Genomic DNA, 15,411 nt, shown 5'->3' with positions numbered 1-15,411 from the left:
AAACATATATATATATCTGATCTAAGATTTCACAAATTTTGTGCCAGTATTGTATACATACCCTTTCATCAATTAATAAGGCTTCTTCACTGAGATCTATACCATCTACCAAACCATCAACAACAACATCACAGCTTGAAAAACGCACATTTTCAAAATCAACTTCCACTGTAATTAAAAACATATAGATCGATTAAAGCTCAGCTACATAAAATATTAATTAATTATTTATTTTTATTATTATTTATTATTAAATATTAAAATGTTCAACAGAAATCACAATGGAAAAAAACAAACCAGCAACATTCTGCTATAAAAACCAGTCAGACTTTTTTTCTAATTAGGTATCATATCTGGCGATAACTCCTCCAAAAATCGCGAACAAAGTTGGCGGTACACAATGGACAATTATTTATATAGCGCACTCTTCTTAAACGTTTTGCATCATTCAGACATGCTTTCCAGGGCGTTAGGGCAGGTTTGTTTATTGTGTATTTTATTATGTATGTATTGTATTGTATTTTTCCCATTTAAATATGTTTTTATTTAATTTTTTCCAGTTAACTTATGGTCTTCCTGGTCTTTCTGTTTATTCTCCTTTTAGTTTAATTAAAATCTGCACTTGGAATAAAAACATCAAAAACACAATTCCACTTAGTTAAGCTGCAAGGCACTGGTTATTGCATCACATTTACATTGAAATAGTAAAAGATAATATCTATAAAAATACATCTACATGCATATTATGGCAAATATTCAAATATTTCCAGGGTTTGAACCTAGTAGTGTCCCTGGCAGTGAGTCTGTGTATTAAAACATACCTGGAACAATATCATCCGTGACCCTAATAATGGCAGAATCCAAATATTGAAGATCCAAACCATTGACCAGGCCATCAACATTTAAGTCATTATTGACAATCACATCACCAGTAAACTGGATACTAGGAACTATGATATTCTGTCTGACTCCTTGAAGCATGGCAGATTCCTTTAACTCCTGCAGGTCAACTCCATCAATCAGACCTGAATGAAATGTAAACCAAATATTAACTTTTTCTTTCTCATGGACTCATGAGTGTGCTTTATGGAAGCTTGACCCTAAAGAATGTGATGTGCCCATATATGGAAATATATGGGCACATCACACTACCATATTTTGGCATATCACTACCATATTTAGGCACATCACACTTTTTTTGTCAAACTAATTTGATAGTGTAGACAGAGCTTTAGGGGAGATGAAACTTTTATGCCATAATAGTACACTGCGCTATCTACTGTATGCATAAAGCACATTACAAATTAAAAGGTGAAGCGCTTTGTTTTTGTTACAGTTTGTTACATAAGCAACATATCTACATATTAATGTGTTCAACCCAAATTTCTTGTAGCCAGAATTTTTTATCACAACATTCTTTGAATAGGATGTTAAGTTGTTGGTTTCAAGGAAAAAATGTTTCGAAGAGAGTAGTGGATGAGGTTCCCAAAAGCTGCCATATATCCAAATATAAAAAATATAAAATACAATCTCCGGCATAGACAACAGTTAAAATGTTTTCAAGAATGTATTTTATTATATATTCCTGGCTTGTTCTTGAAAAAATTCATCTGGTTTCATACGATTGACGATTGAAATAATATCTTCATTACTTTCCTTCCTAATATTATGGAAACAAATGTTCACTAAAACATAAGCCCAAAGGAACAATAACAATAATGAGATAGCTGTTACCTGAAACCCAAATACGATTAAAATGTACTTCATTAAGGAAGGTCTTCTCGCCAGAGATGTTGTAAGTACCGATCTTAAACACAGCATCTTCGTCTAATGCCACTATGTCGATGTTATCTATTAATTCTAGTACTGTTAAGTTGCTAAATATGGTGACATTCTGCAAGAAAGTCTTTTTACCAATCACAATCTGATCACCTGCAAAAAGAGAAAAAATACAAAGACTAAACATTGTACTTATCCAAGTGGCTGTGAATGACGAAAATGTGACCTGTGTCAGCAGTACTACATGTGACTATCGGCATGACCAATGGCAGGGTCATGTGCAAGTGACCATTTTTACCATGCGTCTGCTTCTCCGTGCCAATAGATAAAATAATTAAGGCCAACTATTTTGCTGGATGGCCAACCTTAACCCTCTACAAATATAGAAACAACCTTTTGTTTAAAAACTAGTACATTCAAGATTTCTACATGCAGTAGTTTTTGTGCTACTTCAACATAAAATACAAAATATTACAATTTATAGTGATATAGTGTGATGGAGAACCTCAGACTCCATCCAACAAACTCTTTCATAAGAACAATTTTAAGAGACAATACTGCTCATTGAATGATAAGAAAAAGCTGTTTGTTCACAGTAAAGTGAAACTCCCAACTGATTTGATAGTTTTATATGCAGATATGCAGACACGATGACATCACTACCATATTTGGGCACTTCACACTTTGTCAGTTCGATAGTGTAGACAGAGCTTAAAGATGTATTGTCCCCCAAAAACATGAAAAATGAAGATTAATTAAATCAGACTTTGAATAGTATATTTTGTAGTTTTAATAAAGTTAATCACTTATGTAGAAAAAAACGATGAAAAAAAATAACATGATAAATGGTTAAATTCAACCAAAAATCCATTGGCTGGCAGCCAATTTGACCATTTTTTGCTTTAAATTACAGTTTTTTCAGGTAAATAAATGTTGTTTCGATCTAATTTTTGGTTAAAATGGATAACTATTATGTGAAATTAAAATTGCATATTCAACAAAAAAAAATGTAAACATTATTTTTCAGGGGGACAATACATCTTTAAGACCGACCACTTTACCATAGATTTTTAATGTATTTTCATCAAGGTCTTGGATGTCAGCCCCATCTACAAGACTGTCAACCCAAATGTCTCCCAAGACTACTAGCTCCAGAACGGTCTGATCTCCAAGGAAGGTGACATTTGATGTAATTATATGCGATCCTGTTGTAGTTACAATGTCAGTCAAAGTAATGCCTATATAAAACATAATGGTTTATAATAAAGATTGGAGCAAGTATGTTATTAAATATATTGTTTGAAGGTTTGCATGACAAAAATCAAAATAATGATGTAAAGTTAGTACACTACGTACAGTATGTACTCCTGAAAAGAACTCAAGCTTCTTGTCGTTTCGATCATTATACCACACCCTACAGTTATTTTCAGAATTACATACATGGTGTACTGCAAACTTTATATCATTGTAAGTATGTTACAACTATATAATATATCACAAAAAGAAAAAAAATGCAATATATGTATTGTACATATATATAAGTACAGCCAGTTTCTAATATTGAAAAATCCCCAACAAAACTTTCCTAATAATGACATTATCCACAGAAATAGAGGGACATGACCTTCTGAGGTAAGGTCATATTGAGATCGCGGTTATGTTGCATCTTAAAATTTATCCACAGAAACTGGTTTAAGAGGGGTTCTTTTTTATGTGGACCCTTTTCTGTTGGCTTTTTTTTAAAAACCATATTCTCCTGCTCACAATTAACAGGTCCTAAACAGTGCAGAAATTATAAATAAAACTTTGGACGTTTAAAAAATCTATAATAGATAACCTGGCCTAGATTATGTGGTGTAAAGACATTTTAATATTTACATATTTTTTAGAAATTTGGTAATTTTTAAAATACCATTGATCTCCGGTGGTGCAGTAACGGAACCATCAATATCCAAATCATCTGTAAATATGATGTCGCCCTCAATGTATGCGGTTCCTGAAACATTTATGACAACAGCACTCTTGTATAAATTGTAGAGGTCGATGTCATTAATCAGACCATCCACAATCACATGAGAAGTACTGTTAACGTCTGCAAAGGTTTTCCAACCGCTAATAAATCGGTTTTCGTCGAGATGAACTAGATCATCTAGAACTTTTCCGTTAAAAGTGTGGGATCCATTTGTTGTCAAATCTCCAAGAATCTGTCAATTTTCGATAATGATATTAAAGAAGTTAATGTATGCGTATCAGCATATCATTTGCATACAAGTGCCACTACTGTGGGAAATGTGGCAGGTAAGAGTGTCTCAGTTCAGTCTTGGTTTGAATCCAACTCTCATATAGCATATAATTAGTTTTTTCAGGGGGACAATACATGATGGCCAAACCAAATTCCAAAATTTTAGGAAATTTTTTGAAATGGAATTACACAAATAAAATTACCTCTACTGGGCCTCGAAAAATGATGCTTGCATTTGTTGAAATGATGTCATCATCTGCTCTCATTGCGAGTTTGTTCAACTGTTTAATACAAACGTCATTAATCAATAAAACCCATAAATCGTGCTCCATTATTACAGTATTTGTAAATGTTTTAACACCTTAAAAAGAAGATAAATTATCACTGATCAGTAAGGGTACGTTCACATGCAAGTCTGGCAAGCAAGTGCTAAGGTACTGTAATTCATGGACTAAAACACCAAAGTGTTTGCAAAAACAAACTGTTTTCTATACTCAGTTGTGTTAGCTATAATTGGCTATGCAGTTTCATACACAATTACACCAACAATGTGGCTATTTTTTTTATAAATGATATAAAACAACAACCTCCCTCATATATACCCCGCCCAAACCAAAGAAAGGAGTAACAGACTGACCGACGATAAACACTAAAGTGATTGAGCTCGCTTTTGGAGTTCCCCGGGTCTAGCATGTGTGTTATTTATATTGTGAATGTGTAAATGTAAATGGGTCGAATAACATGCGATTGTCAGCCTACTGGGCTGAATTGCCCACAACTTTCTACTCCCCTATGGGTCCCTTCGTGTCGAGTGCCGCCACCAAACAGCGCCTGTTCGTCTCTCCGCACAACAGGGGCTGAATGCACCAGGTAACCCCCTACTTTTCTGGAAGATGAACTGGGTTCTTTAAAGTGCACACGAAATCCAGAATTGAATTGTTTGAATCAATTGGAGAAAACAAATATAAAATATTTACCATATATAAACTGCAAGTCAGCATCATTGGTAACAACATCCTCTAGCAATTCTACTGGTACTCCACCTAATGTATAACTTACAGACACATTACCAAGGATTAAAAGGTCGTTTGCAAACTCTGGGTCACCGCTGACTGTTTGTCCACCAGTTGTCAGAAGTATGTCAAGATCATCTCCATTTTGCCCTAAAGAAATCAATTTAGATATTATTCTTTGTCATTGTGTTGCCTAGTCTCTACTGTTGTATTGTGTTCAGCAGACCAACCATCTTGAAAAACACTAAATTGACTTTGACCTCAGACTTATCCACTAATGACATTACTGTTACATTGATTGATTGATTGAATTTATTTGATGCTCAACATTAAAATAACAAGCAGACTAAAGACAAAATAACGAGCATCAGGAACACCCATTAGGCCGGAAAAACCAGCCCATTTCCAATGGGGGCCAATGGAAATCATACAATAGCGATTGGTTCACTGAAATAATACTGAACCTAAAGATACGATTCTTGAGCATATACAGTATAATTCACTTGATTGGACGATTGTGGTCACATGATATAAAACTAATTGTGATATAGCACCAGTGTGCTTTGTTATGTAAATCGAGTACTGCAACTTTGTTCATTTTTGTTACACGGAGAGTGAGCAATCATACGCACTAGGCTGTTGTTGACTGATCATGTTCAATCAACCTGTAGTGTGCGCCGTGTAATTGTTTTACTAAATTTAGAGCACTGCCTCTTCGTATAGTTTTGTGACTTGGTCTAGCCTCTCGTTAAAAGTAGGCGTGTTATAAAATAAGTAATGAATGTTTTATACTCAAGAAATGGTACAAATAATTTCATTTCACTTATAAACATTAATTGTATAGGCCCCTAACTGTAGTAGTAGCATAAAAATTTCAAAAGAAACCACCTTACATCATCATGGGAAATCAGACTAATTATTCTAGACTTAAGTAATTGCCATCATTTCTATGACACAAATTTTAAAATTGATACCTAAATTACTTAGTACACCATCAATACTCTTTAATACATGTATAACGTCAACGAAAACATTGGATGAAAAGTTGAGTTTTCCGTCTAGCTGTTGGGTCTCCGAGCTGTTTACAAACACAACATCATCTGGAATCCTAAGCCCATCAACAGAACCATTCACATACAGCTCTCCTTCTACGGTTATATTGCCAGTAACAATTATTGGCCCTAAAACAACAATAATAGGTTTTTGATATTTTATCTTTCCTCTATATTTTCATTATTACTTTGCATTTAACAGTTAGCCAGTTATTGAAATCTGTGCGTTTAAACAAGTTAAACAATATAAATAGTAGAACCCTCCTGGTACACCCTATCGTGGGGGACACTGTTGGGTCCAAAGGTGTCTCTTTAATTTAGGGGTTCGGTTCACAATATAACCTATCCTTTGGGACACCAATATTCAGGTGACATTCCTATTAAGGGGACACTTTCATATGAAAGGGTTGAGGGGAAATATATGTTTTAACACTATGGCCAACCCCTATTCAGGGGACACTCATATTAAGGGGATACTATTGTGTCCCGAATGTGTCCCATTAATAGGGGTTCCATTGTATATTAGTTCACCTGTTATATTGTATTCTACATCCGGTTGCATGGTTGTGGCCTCAAATTCCCGAATGTTGACATCATCAATAGTGCGATTTGCCCAAATACTAACAGAATCCTCTGCAACTGCATCTCCCAGGAACTCTTTATAATCTTTACGAGAAAAACATTGAACAAAACCGTTATTGCTGAGTAAGATTTTGATTAGTAGTGGAGCTGAAGCTTGGTGCTTGCCTTACATTTCAAAGGTGCAGGGTTCAATCCTGACCCATTGCTATTGAGTTGTAATTCACAACACTTTCAACTCCACACCCTAAGCCTCAAATGAAACACAGTTTGTAAGCACGATAAATTATTAAATAGTTATCCATCCTCTATTTGGCAAGTTGCTCACTGTTGGATGCGTATTAAATACAATTTAAAAAAAAGTATGATAATTTGGGACAAAAATATGCAGTTAATTGCATATTAAAATAACTAAACTAACATAAAATTGGTAGCTTCAATTTTGTTTCATTTATTTTTGTCTCCATAAAAATACAATATAAAAAAACATGGATAAAGAACAAGAAAACATCACACAAAACCAGGCAGAGACAGGATTCCTAAAAAGCGAACTTAATCACTATCTAGTAGGTCTCCTATTGCTCTGATTGTGTTCAAGGTAAAGCCAACACAACATTTTTAGTTGCGTGGACGCGACTCAATAGTTCACTATGTCGGTCTGTCTGTCGGTCCGGTATCACTATGCGTTTTATCGCTTTTCTGTACTTTTTGAACTGTTTTGATGTACAGAAAAGTTTTAAAGTACATTACTTTTTGAAAGTTCATTTTTTTCTGAGAGCACGCGACTTATGGCTGTTGGCCTTGTTTAGAATAGAGTAACCAGTATACCTGTAAATACACGCGTGTCTTTCAATTTCTCTTTGAAGATTGCATATTCTTGTAACTCGTCCAGATCAATGTCATTAAGCGACCCAACTTCAACATCATCGTTGAAGAACATACTGCCATCAACTGTCATGTGACCAGAGAAATGCTGATCACCGTTGATTAGTAGTATGTCGTCATTGGTGATGTGGACGCCATCAACCGTTCCATTTGACAACAGATCACCTAGAAAAATTGTGAAAAAGTGATGTCAACATTTTGTAGGCCTACACAAATTTAATTTGTCGCCAAAAACACTGCTAAATGAGCCTCAAATACTGTACTTACTGGAAAGGCAGTGATTACATTTTCATAAAGGCATATTATATGCAGTAATGAACCCTATAGAGAATGTCACTCTCCTATATAGAGGGCGTTCGGGGGAGAGAACTTGTGAGTTAATAGGAGGAGACTACTGTAACTACTGTACATGGCAAGTCTCTATTTTAATAACGGTCAACCAATAAAACACTATACACACAAGTTATGTATAGTTTTACCATTGTTTAATTTCTTTGTATGAAGGTTTTATTTTAAATGTTTGTATTGTAAATATGGAGTTAGTGAAGAATCAGTTTGGGCTTTAGCCTACTCTCACTCTTGGTTATTATTCACTGGTGACCGAATAAATATTATTTATTAACCACTAAACGATACACAGGTAAAACAGGGGCCATGACCAGGACACACAGTTACAGCAGCAGTAGGTATCCATGAGAAAAATTGGGCTAGAGACCAGTGGCCGTATTCACCATTCACACAGGCTAAGGGAAACAATTAACCTTAAAATTAAGAAAATCTCCTATCTAAGTGAATACAATTTAAGGGAAATATTTATTGAGTTAAGTGAAATACTTCATTAAAGTGTGATTGGTGAATGGCCACAGTAGTGGAAGTCATAAGCTTGATTAATATTTAATTTTTTAAATATTGTATTTTACCTTGAATGTTCAAACCATTTGTGAATGTTTTAGTGGCTTCAATAACTCGATCCTCATCCTTCAAAACAAGATTATCCAAATCTACTCCATCTACTAGACCATAGGTATCAAGATGGTTACCAACAGTCAGTTCTCCCATTATTGTCAATGGCACTTCAATAACCTAAATAAAGTGAAGACACATTTACAATCAACCATGAAACGATGGTATTTTGTACCATCAAATACTGCAGATCTTGCAGTTCTTTATAAATTCTTTTAAGTGCACACAAGCCACATGTGCGCACTGGACCTAGTTTTAAAGCTCTGTCCACACTATACCCAAATATGATAATGATATGACATCATCATGTTCATTTATGGGCACATCACATTTTTTTTGCCACATACAATTTGAAAGTGTAGACAGAGCTTAAAATTGTGTGTTGCTTGGAAAGACTTGTCTTGGACGTGACGGAACATGAACTATGGTCTAGAAGATCTGTGAACCTGTACTTATGGCCGTTTGTGGTGCCCATGTCTTAACTGCTCAGCAACTTGACTTAGCATAATCAATCTATTCTGAAGTTATTTTTAGTTCTCACCAGAGATTTGTCGGTTTGTACAATGTCTGAATCAAGCTCTACAATACTGATGTGTTCATTGATCAGGTCTGACTCTACCGTGACCAAACTACTGACGACTGTCTCAGCTGTCAGTGCTTCAAAATACTTTTGTCCTGAAAGAAAACAAATCCAGGTGGTTTTCATTTAAATATTACAAGCCAGGTGTACAATATCTAATAATTGTTATCTTTCTGGTAGGGTTGTGAAAAGCTGTGATTTTAACTGTTTAATATGATAGTTAGTGGACTAGCAATGACGATGTGGGTTTGTGAGCAAAACATTTAAATAGGTAGTGAGAATAGAATACAATTGACCTGTACCTGTTACATCTTGATCATCTCCAGACAACCTTAAAAATGTTGGCAACAGATCAACAATTTCTTGAACTTCTGGCCACCTTTCAGTTGAGTTATCTGCAAGTCCTCTGATAATTTCATCATCATCTTCATTAAAAATTGATCCCCTATGACCATGCACTGAAATTTAATATTTTGTTTGAGTAGATTCAGTAGTTCTAACCATAGAGATAGTCAATAGTCAACTATCATCAACAACAATTGAAACAGAAAAGTCTTGTTTTTTCTTTTTGAAAAGGACACTTTTGAGAAAATGGGAGAGTTGACTGTAATAATTAGGAGTCATACCAAATTATTTTACTGCAGTAACTACATAAGTTTACTACAGTAACATATGATTTTAGCTTGTTGGAAGGCAGAAAAAGACTGTCACTGCAATAATCAGGATTGCTAAATAATTGCAAAACCTGAATATACAAAATCTAGTTACTGCAGTACCTGCAGTAGATTAATTTTAACATGATCTCCAAGATACTTACAAATATTAGCATCAAGGGATGTAATTCTATTAACAGAAGCATTGAAGGTTTTCAAACTATTAATGACTTGTTCTTCCAAAGAATCCAACATTACAAGATTTTCCATTTGATCTTCTACTTTCGCAATCAAAGCGTTGCTTTCATTTACAAGATGTTCTGCCTTTTCGATAGCTGCCAACGCACGGTCGTGCAAGTCCTGTACAGGATTTTCCTGCTCAAATTCCAACATATAAACATTTGTTTCATATACACTATTTTGGAATCGTGCAATGCTTAGATAAACAGTGTCATTGATGGTATGTGAAGTGAAATCCCTTATGCTGGCTGGTATTGGATCCCAATATGGTTGGTAGGTGACCTCTCGGAAGCACCAGCCATCATAGAAAAAGAACCTTGCTGTGGAACTACTTGACAGAACCAGTAGCTGAAATCGACCATCTGGGGATGTGATAGTGTGCCATTTCCGAGCCAAGTTGGCCTCGATGTACTGAAATATCTCAAATCTACCTTTGTAATATTTGTAAATAATTGATTGCTCATCTAATAGTTGAGAAAAAAAATTGTAAAAAATGTAAATGATACGTTACACATTTGGATGAGTTTTCACGAGAGAAATGTTGAGGTACAATATATCAGACCAATAAAAAGTATGTGAAACAGATGATGATATATCATGTTTGCATAGTTTTAGGCCTACTGTATACAATATGAAAGTAAAATAGTATTAACATTAATAGGTAGATGACTGATACTCTGCTTTGAATGCCCAAATTTGTACTGTATAGTATCACTTCTTGATATTAATAATGTTGTATTTTTCCTATCAAGGTGTTTATTTTTAGTATATACTACCATTTTACACCCAAAAGGATAAATACCCCCTAAAAACTGTCCGGAACAATGAATACCCTCTGGAATTTATTTGAATGAATATATAAATCCAAAGGCAAATTACTGAAAATAATAACAATGCTGTGGGTATCAGTGGCTGAATCTCAATGGAGATACAGAATAAAATAAGCAAAAAGCTAAATCAAAATAAAACAGCCAGAAAAAGAGCTTTCGGGCAACACTAGCCCTTCATCAGTGCAAGTGATGTTACTTACCATCTAAGCTCAGTCTATTGACAGCCAAAGCCAGAAAGAATTCCTGATCGATCCCCTCGCCAAAGGTGAAGAATTCAAAGTCAAGGGCGCCCTCCACGTAGATATACTGATGGTGGACAAAATCCTCAGCAATGGGGCTGAACACCAGGATTTCCGATACACGTCTGAAGTATAGAACATTACTGGCGAGGGCGATAAACTTGAGGTTGTGAATGGTGAACGAACAGACATCAACGATGTATTGATTAATGGGAAAGTCGCAAACTTCATCAAAGTAGAAACCTAATAAAAATTTATAATGGTTTTTAAATTTATAAAGCAAAAAAAAAAAAAATCTTGAAGCACTGTCTTCCAGGAAAAGAAAGTAGTAGTTTTTTATAACGGAAGTATGGGGATGACCAGGGTTCAAACCAATAAACTGCAGTTAGAACCAGTTGCATTTTGGCTTCTCATACCTCTGGCACCTTCTATCCAAGTAAGGTTAAAGAAATTGGCATCAATGTTCATTGCTAGAGATATAGGCATAGCGTCTTCCAGTGTTTGAAAGAAAAACTCAATTCAAAATATTCTTAAATCTTATACTACAGATTGTACCAGAAATTTAGAGATGTATGTTTTTATAATCTATTACCGTAGAACCCTCTTCTTGGACAGGGGACATCCTACTAAGAGGACACCTTCCCATGAAAGATGTATTGTCCCGCAAAAACATGAAGAATAATTATGAAGAGAAAAAAAATGGGGAAAAAATGTTTTCACTTATAAAATGACAATAACTTGTTAAATTCAACCATTTTCAAAGTGGATAACTATTATGTATACATTAAAATGGTATATTAAAAAAATAATTGTAAGAAATATTTTTTCAGGTGGACAACACAACTTGAAATGAATAATGAGTGGAAATATATGTATATTGACGAGAAAATTTGTTGTGTCCTGAAGATGTCCCCTCAAAAGGAATTCTGCATATGCACAGTTAGTGTAGGCTGGTATGTTGTTTATATGAATGTCGTGTATATTTTTTGTTAAAAGCAAACTTTGACTTTATTTCATATCTTGATAATATAAGGAATGAAAAAAAATATGTTGCCATTTTTTCAAAAGACATTTAAAGGACCAAATTCAAGATGGCCGCCAGCATTCAAATAACCCTATTAAAAATCAGAATATCACCAATAATACAAATTATGAATGTGGAACAAGTCCGTTTTGATGGTATTACTGTACCCATTATACAATCTTAACTATGTAAAGCGATAATCTGTTGGCCATCTTGGATTTCAAAATGGCCGCCACTAAAAATTAAATTCTTTAAATAATTTTTTTTAAATATGTGTGCATAAATAGTTGTTGGTACACAATGTTCTAAAATTGTCACTTCTCACAGGATTGTCTAAATATAAGGCTGTCTAAAGTTGTCAATGTTCTCTATATAACAGATATATATTACCCCACTATTACTATTAAATTAACTAATCGTTCAAAGTTGGAGTTGCAAAAGTATGGAACAACTTACCAATTTATATCAAATATTCAACAACAATTACGTCTAACTAGAGGGTGGGCTAAGAGTGTAAACGATGGTTCTCGGAATGATAATGACTCGGGTAAAAAGGTTTTAGAAGGACGTTCTCTTTGTACGTTTTCTGTCGGTTACCATTATTGAAAATGCTTGACATTCGAAAAACTAAACCTACTCTGTATCACAGTGTCTTAGATGATTAATAACATTTTAAAGTATAGTGTTTATTGTTTTGTAGGGCCCTTATAGGGCGGAGGCAGAGTTCATTTGAGCGAGATGCTTATTCGAGGGATTTTAATAATATCGTAACATTTATAATCATATACAATCTTCTAATATATATGGTAAAAAATAATAACAAATGCTTGGTAAATTGTAGTTAACAGTGTGATGAATTCTATTACAAATAGTATAATTGTGTAGTTGCTAGGTGAACCTGTGAACTCATCGTGAACCCGGAAATTACTTTGACCGCGTACAATTGAAATTGAGTTGAAAATCTACCGATGAAATCAGAAATTTTGTTTTAAAACTCTTTATAATATATTCCTAAGATAGAAATATGGAACAATATCGTAATAGTAAAAACTGTTATTAAATTTACATTTCGCGGTACATCTGAGATAGTTCAGGTAGGTATCCAAGGCAGAGATTTGTTCCTAAGTTTTTCCATTGTGCTATGTCAGAATTAACCATAATTTATATAGAGTCTAAATTACAGATCTCATTTCTTTTCATGAAACTGAAACTTGACAGGAGACAGGACCACAATATAAAACAAGTGCATTTATACCTTATTGTGAAATCCTGTATAAATATGATGTTAAATAATAAATGCGTTATTGCTATGTAATTCAATGTCCTTCAGGGCCATAGTCACCAGTATGGTTGGTAAGTTTTCAACCTGTCAACTTTTGGCAGAAGCTTGAAGGAAATAAAGATACAGCTCATTCACAAGGTTATTTATAGGCAGCATTAACTCCTACTTCTCATCTTCTACAATCTCAACCGATTTCATTAGATATATACCCCTACAGATAGACCACCATTATACACTGGTTTGATGCGTGCACATGGTTGTGGTATAAAAACTCATGTACTAGGGAAAGACAAAAATGCCTGGTGATGACTCTTGCCCGAGATGAGTGGAGGTAGACAGAGATGACATCAAGAAGAAATTATTATGTCGACCCGGTGAACTACATGACTTTTGGACTGTAGCATTGTGAAAATAGTGTTGAGGCCAGTGCTTTTGTTAAAACTGAACTTGTATTACCTATACAACCAGTGACACAAATATCTTAGATGGAAAACATCTTAGAGATGATATCCCGATTAATGAAGAATGCTGCAATTCGCACAAAGGTGTTTGTTGGCCATGGCATGATGAAATTGGACAGAAAATGTTTGAGGCATTAGTAAAAGTCTTGTAGAAGGCAAACTGTCTATATGAGATACCAAGAAAAAGATGAATATTGGCCAAAAATATATATGACGGTGAATACAGGTGACAAACTTATCAAAGTAAAAGAGGACTCCTATAGAGATTATTTGGCGGTGAAATGAGGTATTGCAGTACTTTTGCCAATTTGTTTCTGAACAAGCTTGTTGGGATCGCAGATCAGTCTGTGGAAGTTTGATGGATACAGTAGTAGAAAACGAAGGAAGGTCAATTTACTGTATCGCATTCAAGATTAGAAATATTTCATTGAAGGACGAGTTAGTTGTCATTTAACTGAAGAAGTTTATGAGATGTTTTAATATGAAGAAGTGTACTGTCAGTACTATAGACCTCCTGATGGTCAACATTTTGTGTTAATCACCATGTTGTTGTCATAAGCATATCATTTTGTGTATTTCAATCTAATTTTATTTAACTTACACACGTTTTAATAAGAAATTTAACCCATTTTTTAAAAAATGGCGGCAATTTTGAAAAAAATGGCGGCCATTTTGAAATTCAAAATGTCAAAATACTAATGAATATAGGTTTATAATAATTCTTATATAGCAGAGAACCCATATGAACTTAAAATATTATTCATAAAGGGTGTTACCTTGTCCAATATGGTACATTTTTTGGATATTTTACGTATTGGCGGCCATCTTGGATTTGACACCCTTAAGCTTTTTTAAAAAAATGGCAACATATTTTTTTCATTACTTTACATCCTAAAGACACTAAATCAGCTGGAATTTTGCTTTTAACAAAAAAATGACACGAAATTACATAGTGGCCTACATTAAGTACACAAATTACCTCTCCACTCATACACGACACCCTCATCTGTAGAATTAACCCTTGGTAGGGGGTTGATTACCACAAGACACCACACATTATCAAGTTCAAAGGCTTCCAAATCTACTGCCCCTGCGGATGGTATCTCCTGCACACTCTCAAACTGTTTGGTTGCCAAGTTGAACTTGTAGATAACAGTACATGTAGAGACAAACCTACAAGCTGAATGCAAGAAGAAAAATCCAATCACATTTTTTTAAAAATTATTAATCAATGCCACACGCATCTTAAAATTATGTTTGTTTTTGCCTTTAGGCCTTAAATGTCAATTTACAGTAACAGTAGGCTGAAAACTGCGTAGCTTGTCCCATGTAGAATCTGTATCTATCCTGAGCGGATTAATTAACGGTAATAAAACTACAGAATCTTTATTTCTTTACCGTTACCGCTCGTCTGTATAAATTGGCCTAAAGATGTAACATTTCTTTTACCATATCAAGAAAACAAGAAACTTTCCATGGGGGATAATATCCTGGGGGTGGGAGGGGAAAACACTATCTTGTGAAATGAATGAGTAGGGGCTTGATCATGTGATATTTGATACTGCAACATATTTTGGGGTACTTCTGCA

The 15,411-nt window shown here is 34.5% G+C and overlaps 1 protein-coding gene across 1 annotated transcript in view; it reads right to left on the bottom strand.

Annotated features, from left to right (window-relative positions):
* LOC144843630 (uncharacterized) overlaps positions 1 to 15,411 on the bottom strand; it is a 39,146-nt gene that overhangs the window by 11,721 nt on the left and 12,014 nt on the right. The window contains exons 6-21 of the mRNA XM_078700503.1: positions 14,802 to 15,002; positions 11,017 to 11,298; positions 9,911 to 10,450; positions 9,396 to 9,551; positions 9,055 to 9,188; positions 8,471 to 8,633; positions 7,494 to 7,715; positions 6,618 to 6,752; positions 6,009 to 6,215; positions 4,999 to 5,184; positions 4,225 to 4,382; positions 3,692 to 3,983; positions 2,841 to 3,017; positions 1,735 to 1,932; positions 822 to 1,025; positions 62 to 168 (exon numbers count right to left, since the gene is read on the bottom strand). Coding sequence (XP_078556629.1) covers positions 62 to 168; positions 822 to 1,025; positions 1,735 to 1,932; positions 2,841 to 3,017; positions 3,692 to 3,983; positions 4,225 to 4,382; positions 4,999 to 5,184; positions 6,009 to 6,215; positions 6,618 to 6,752; positions 7,494 to 7,715; positions 8,471 to 8,633; positions 9,055 to 9,188; positions 9,396 to 9,551; positions 9,911 to 10,450; positions 11,017 to 11,298; positions 14,802 to 15,002 — 3,362 coding nt within the window. The remainder of the gene's footprint in view (positions 1 to 61; positions 169 to 821; positions 1,026 to 1,734; positions 1,933 to 2,840; positions 3,018 to 3,691; positions 3,984 to 4,224; positions 4,383 to 4,998; positions 5,185 to 6,008; positions 6,216 to 6,617; positions 6,753 to 7,493; positions 7,716 to 8,470; positions 8,634 to 9,054; positions 9,189 to 9,395; positions 9,552 to 9,910; positions 10,451 to 11,016; positions 11,299 to 14,801; positions 15,003 to 15,411) is intronic.

Source organism: Antedon bifida, chromosome 5 (genome assembly GCF_963402885.1).
Source record: "Antedon bifida chromosome 5, ecAntBifi1.1, whole genome shotgun sequence".
Lineage (NCBI taxonomy): Eukaryota > Metazoa > Echinodermata > Crinoidea > Comatulida > Antedonidae > Antedon > Antedon bifida.
The sequence above is the reverse complement of the archived record's forward strand: the minus strand, read 5'-3'. Positions and strand labels throughout refer to the sequence as shown.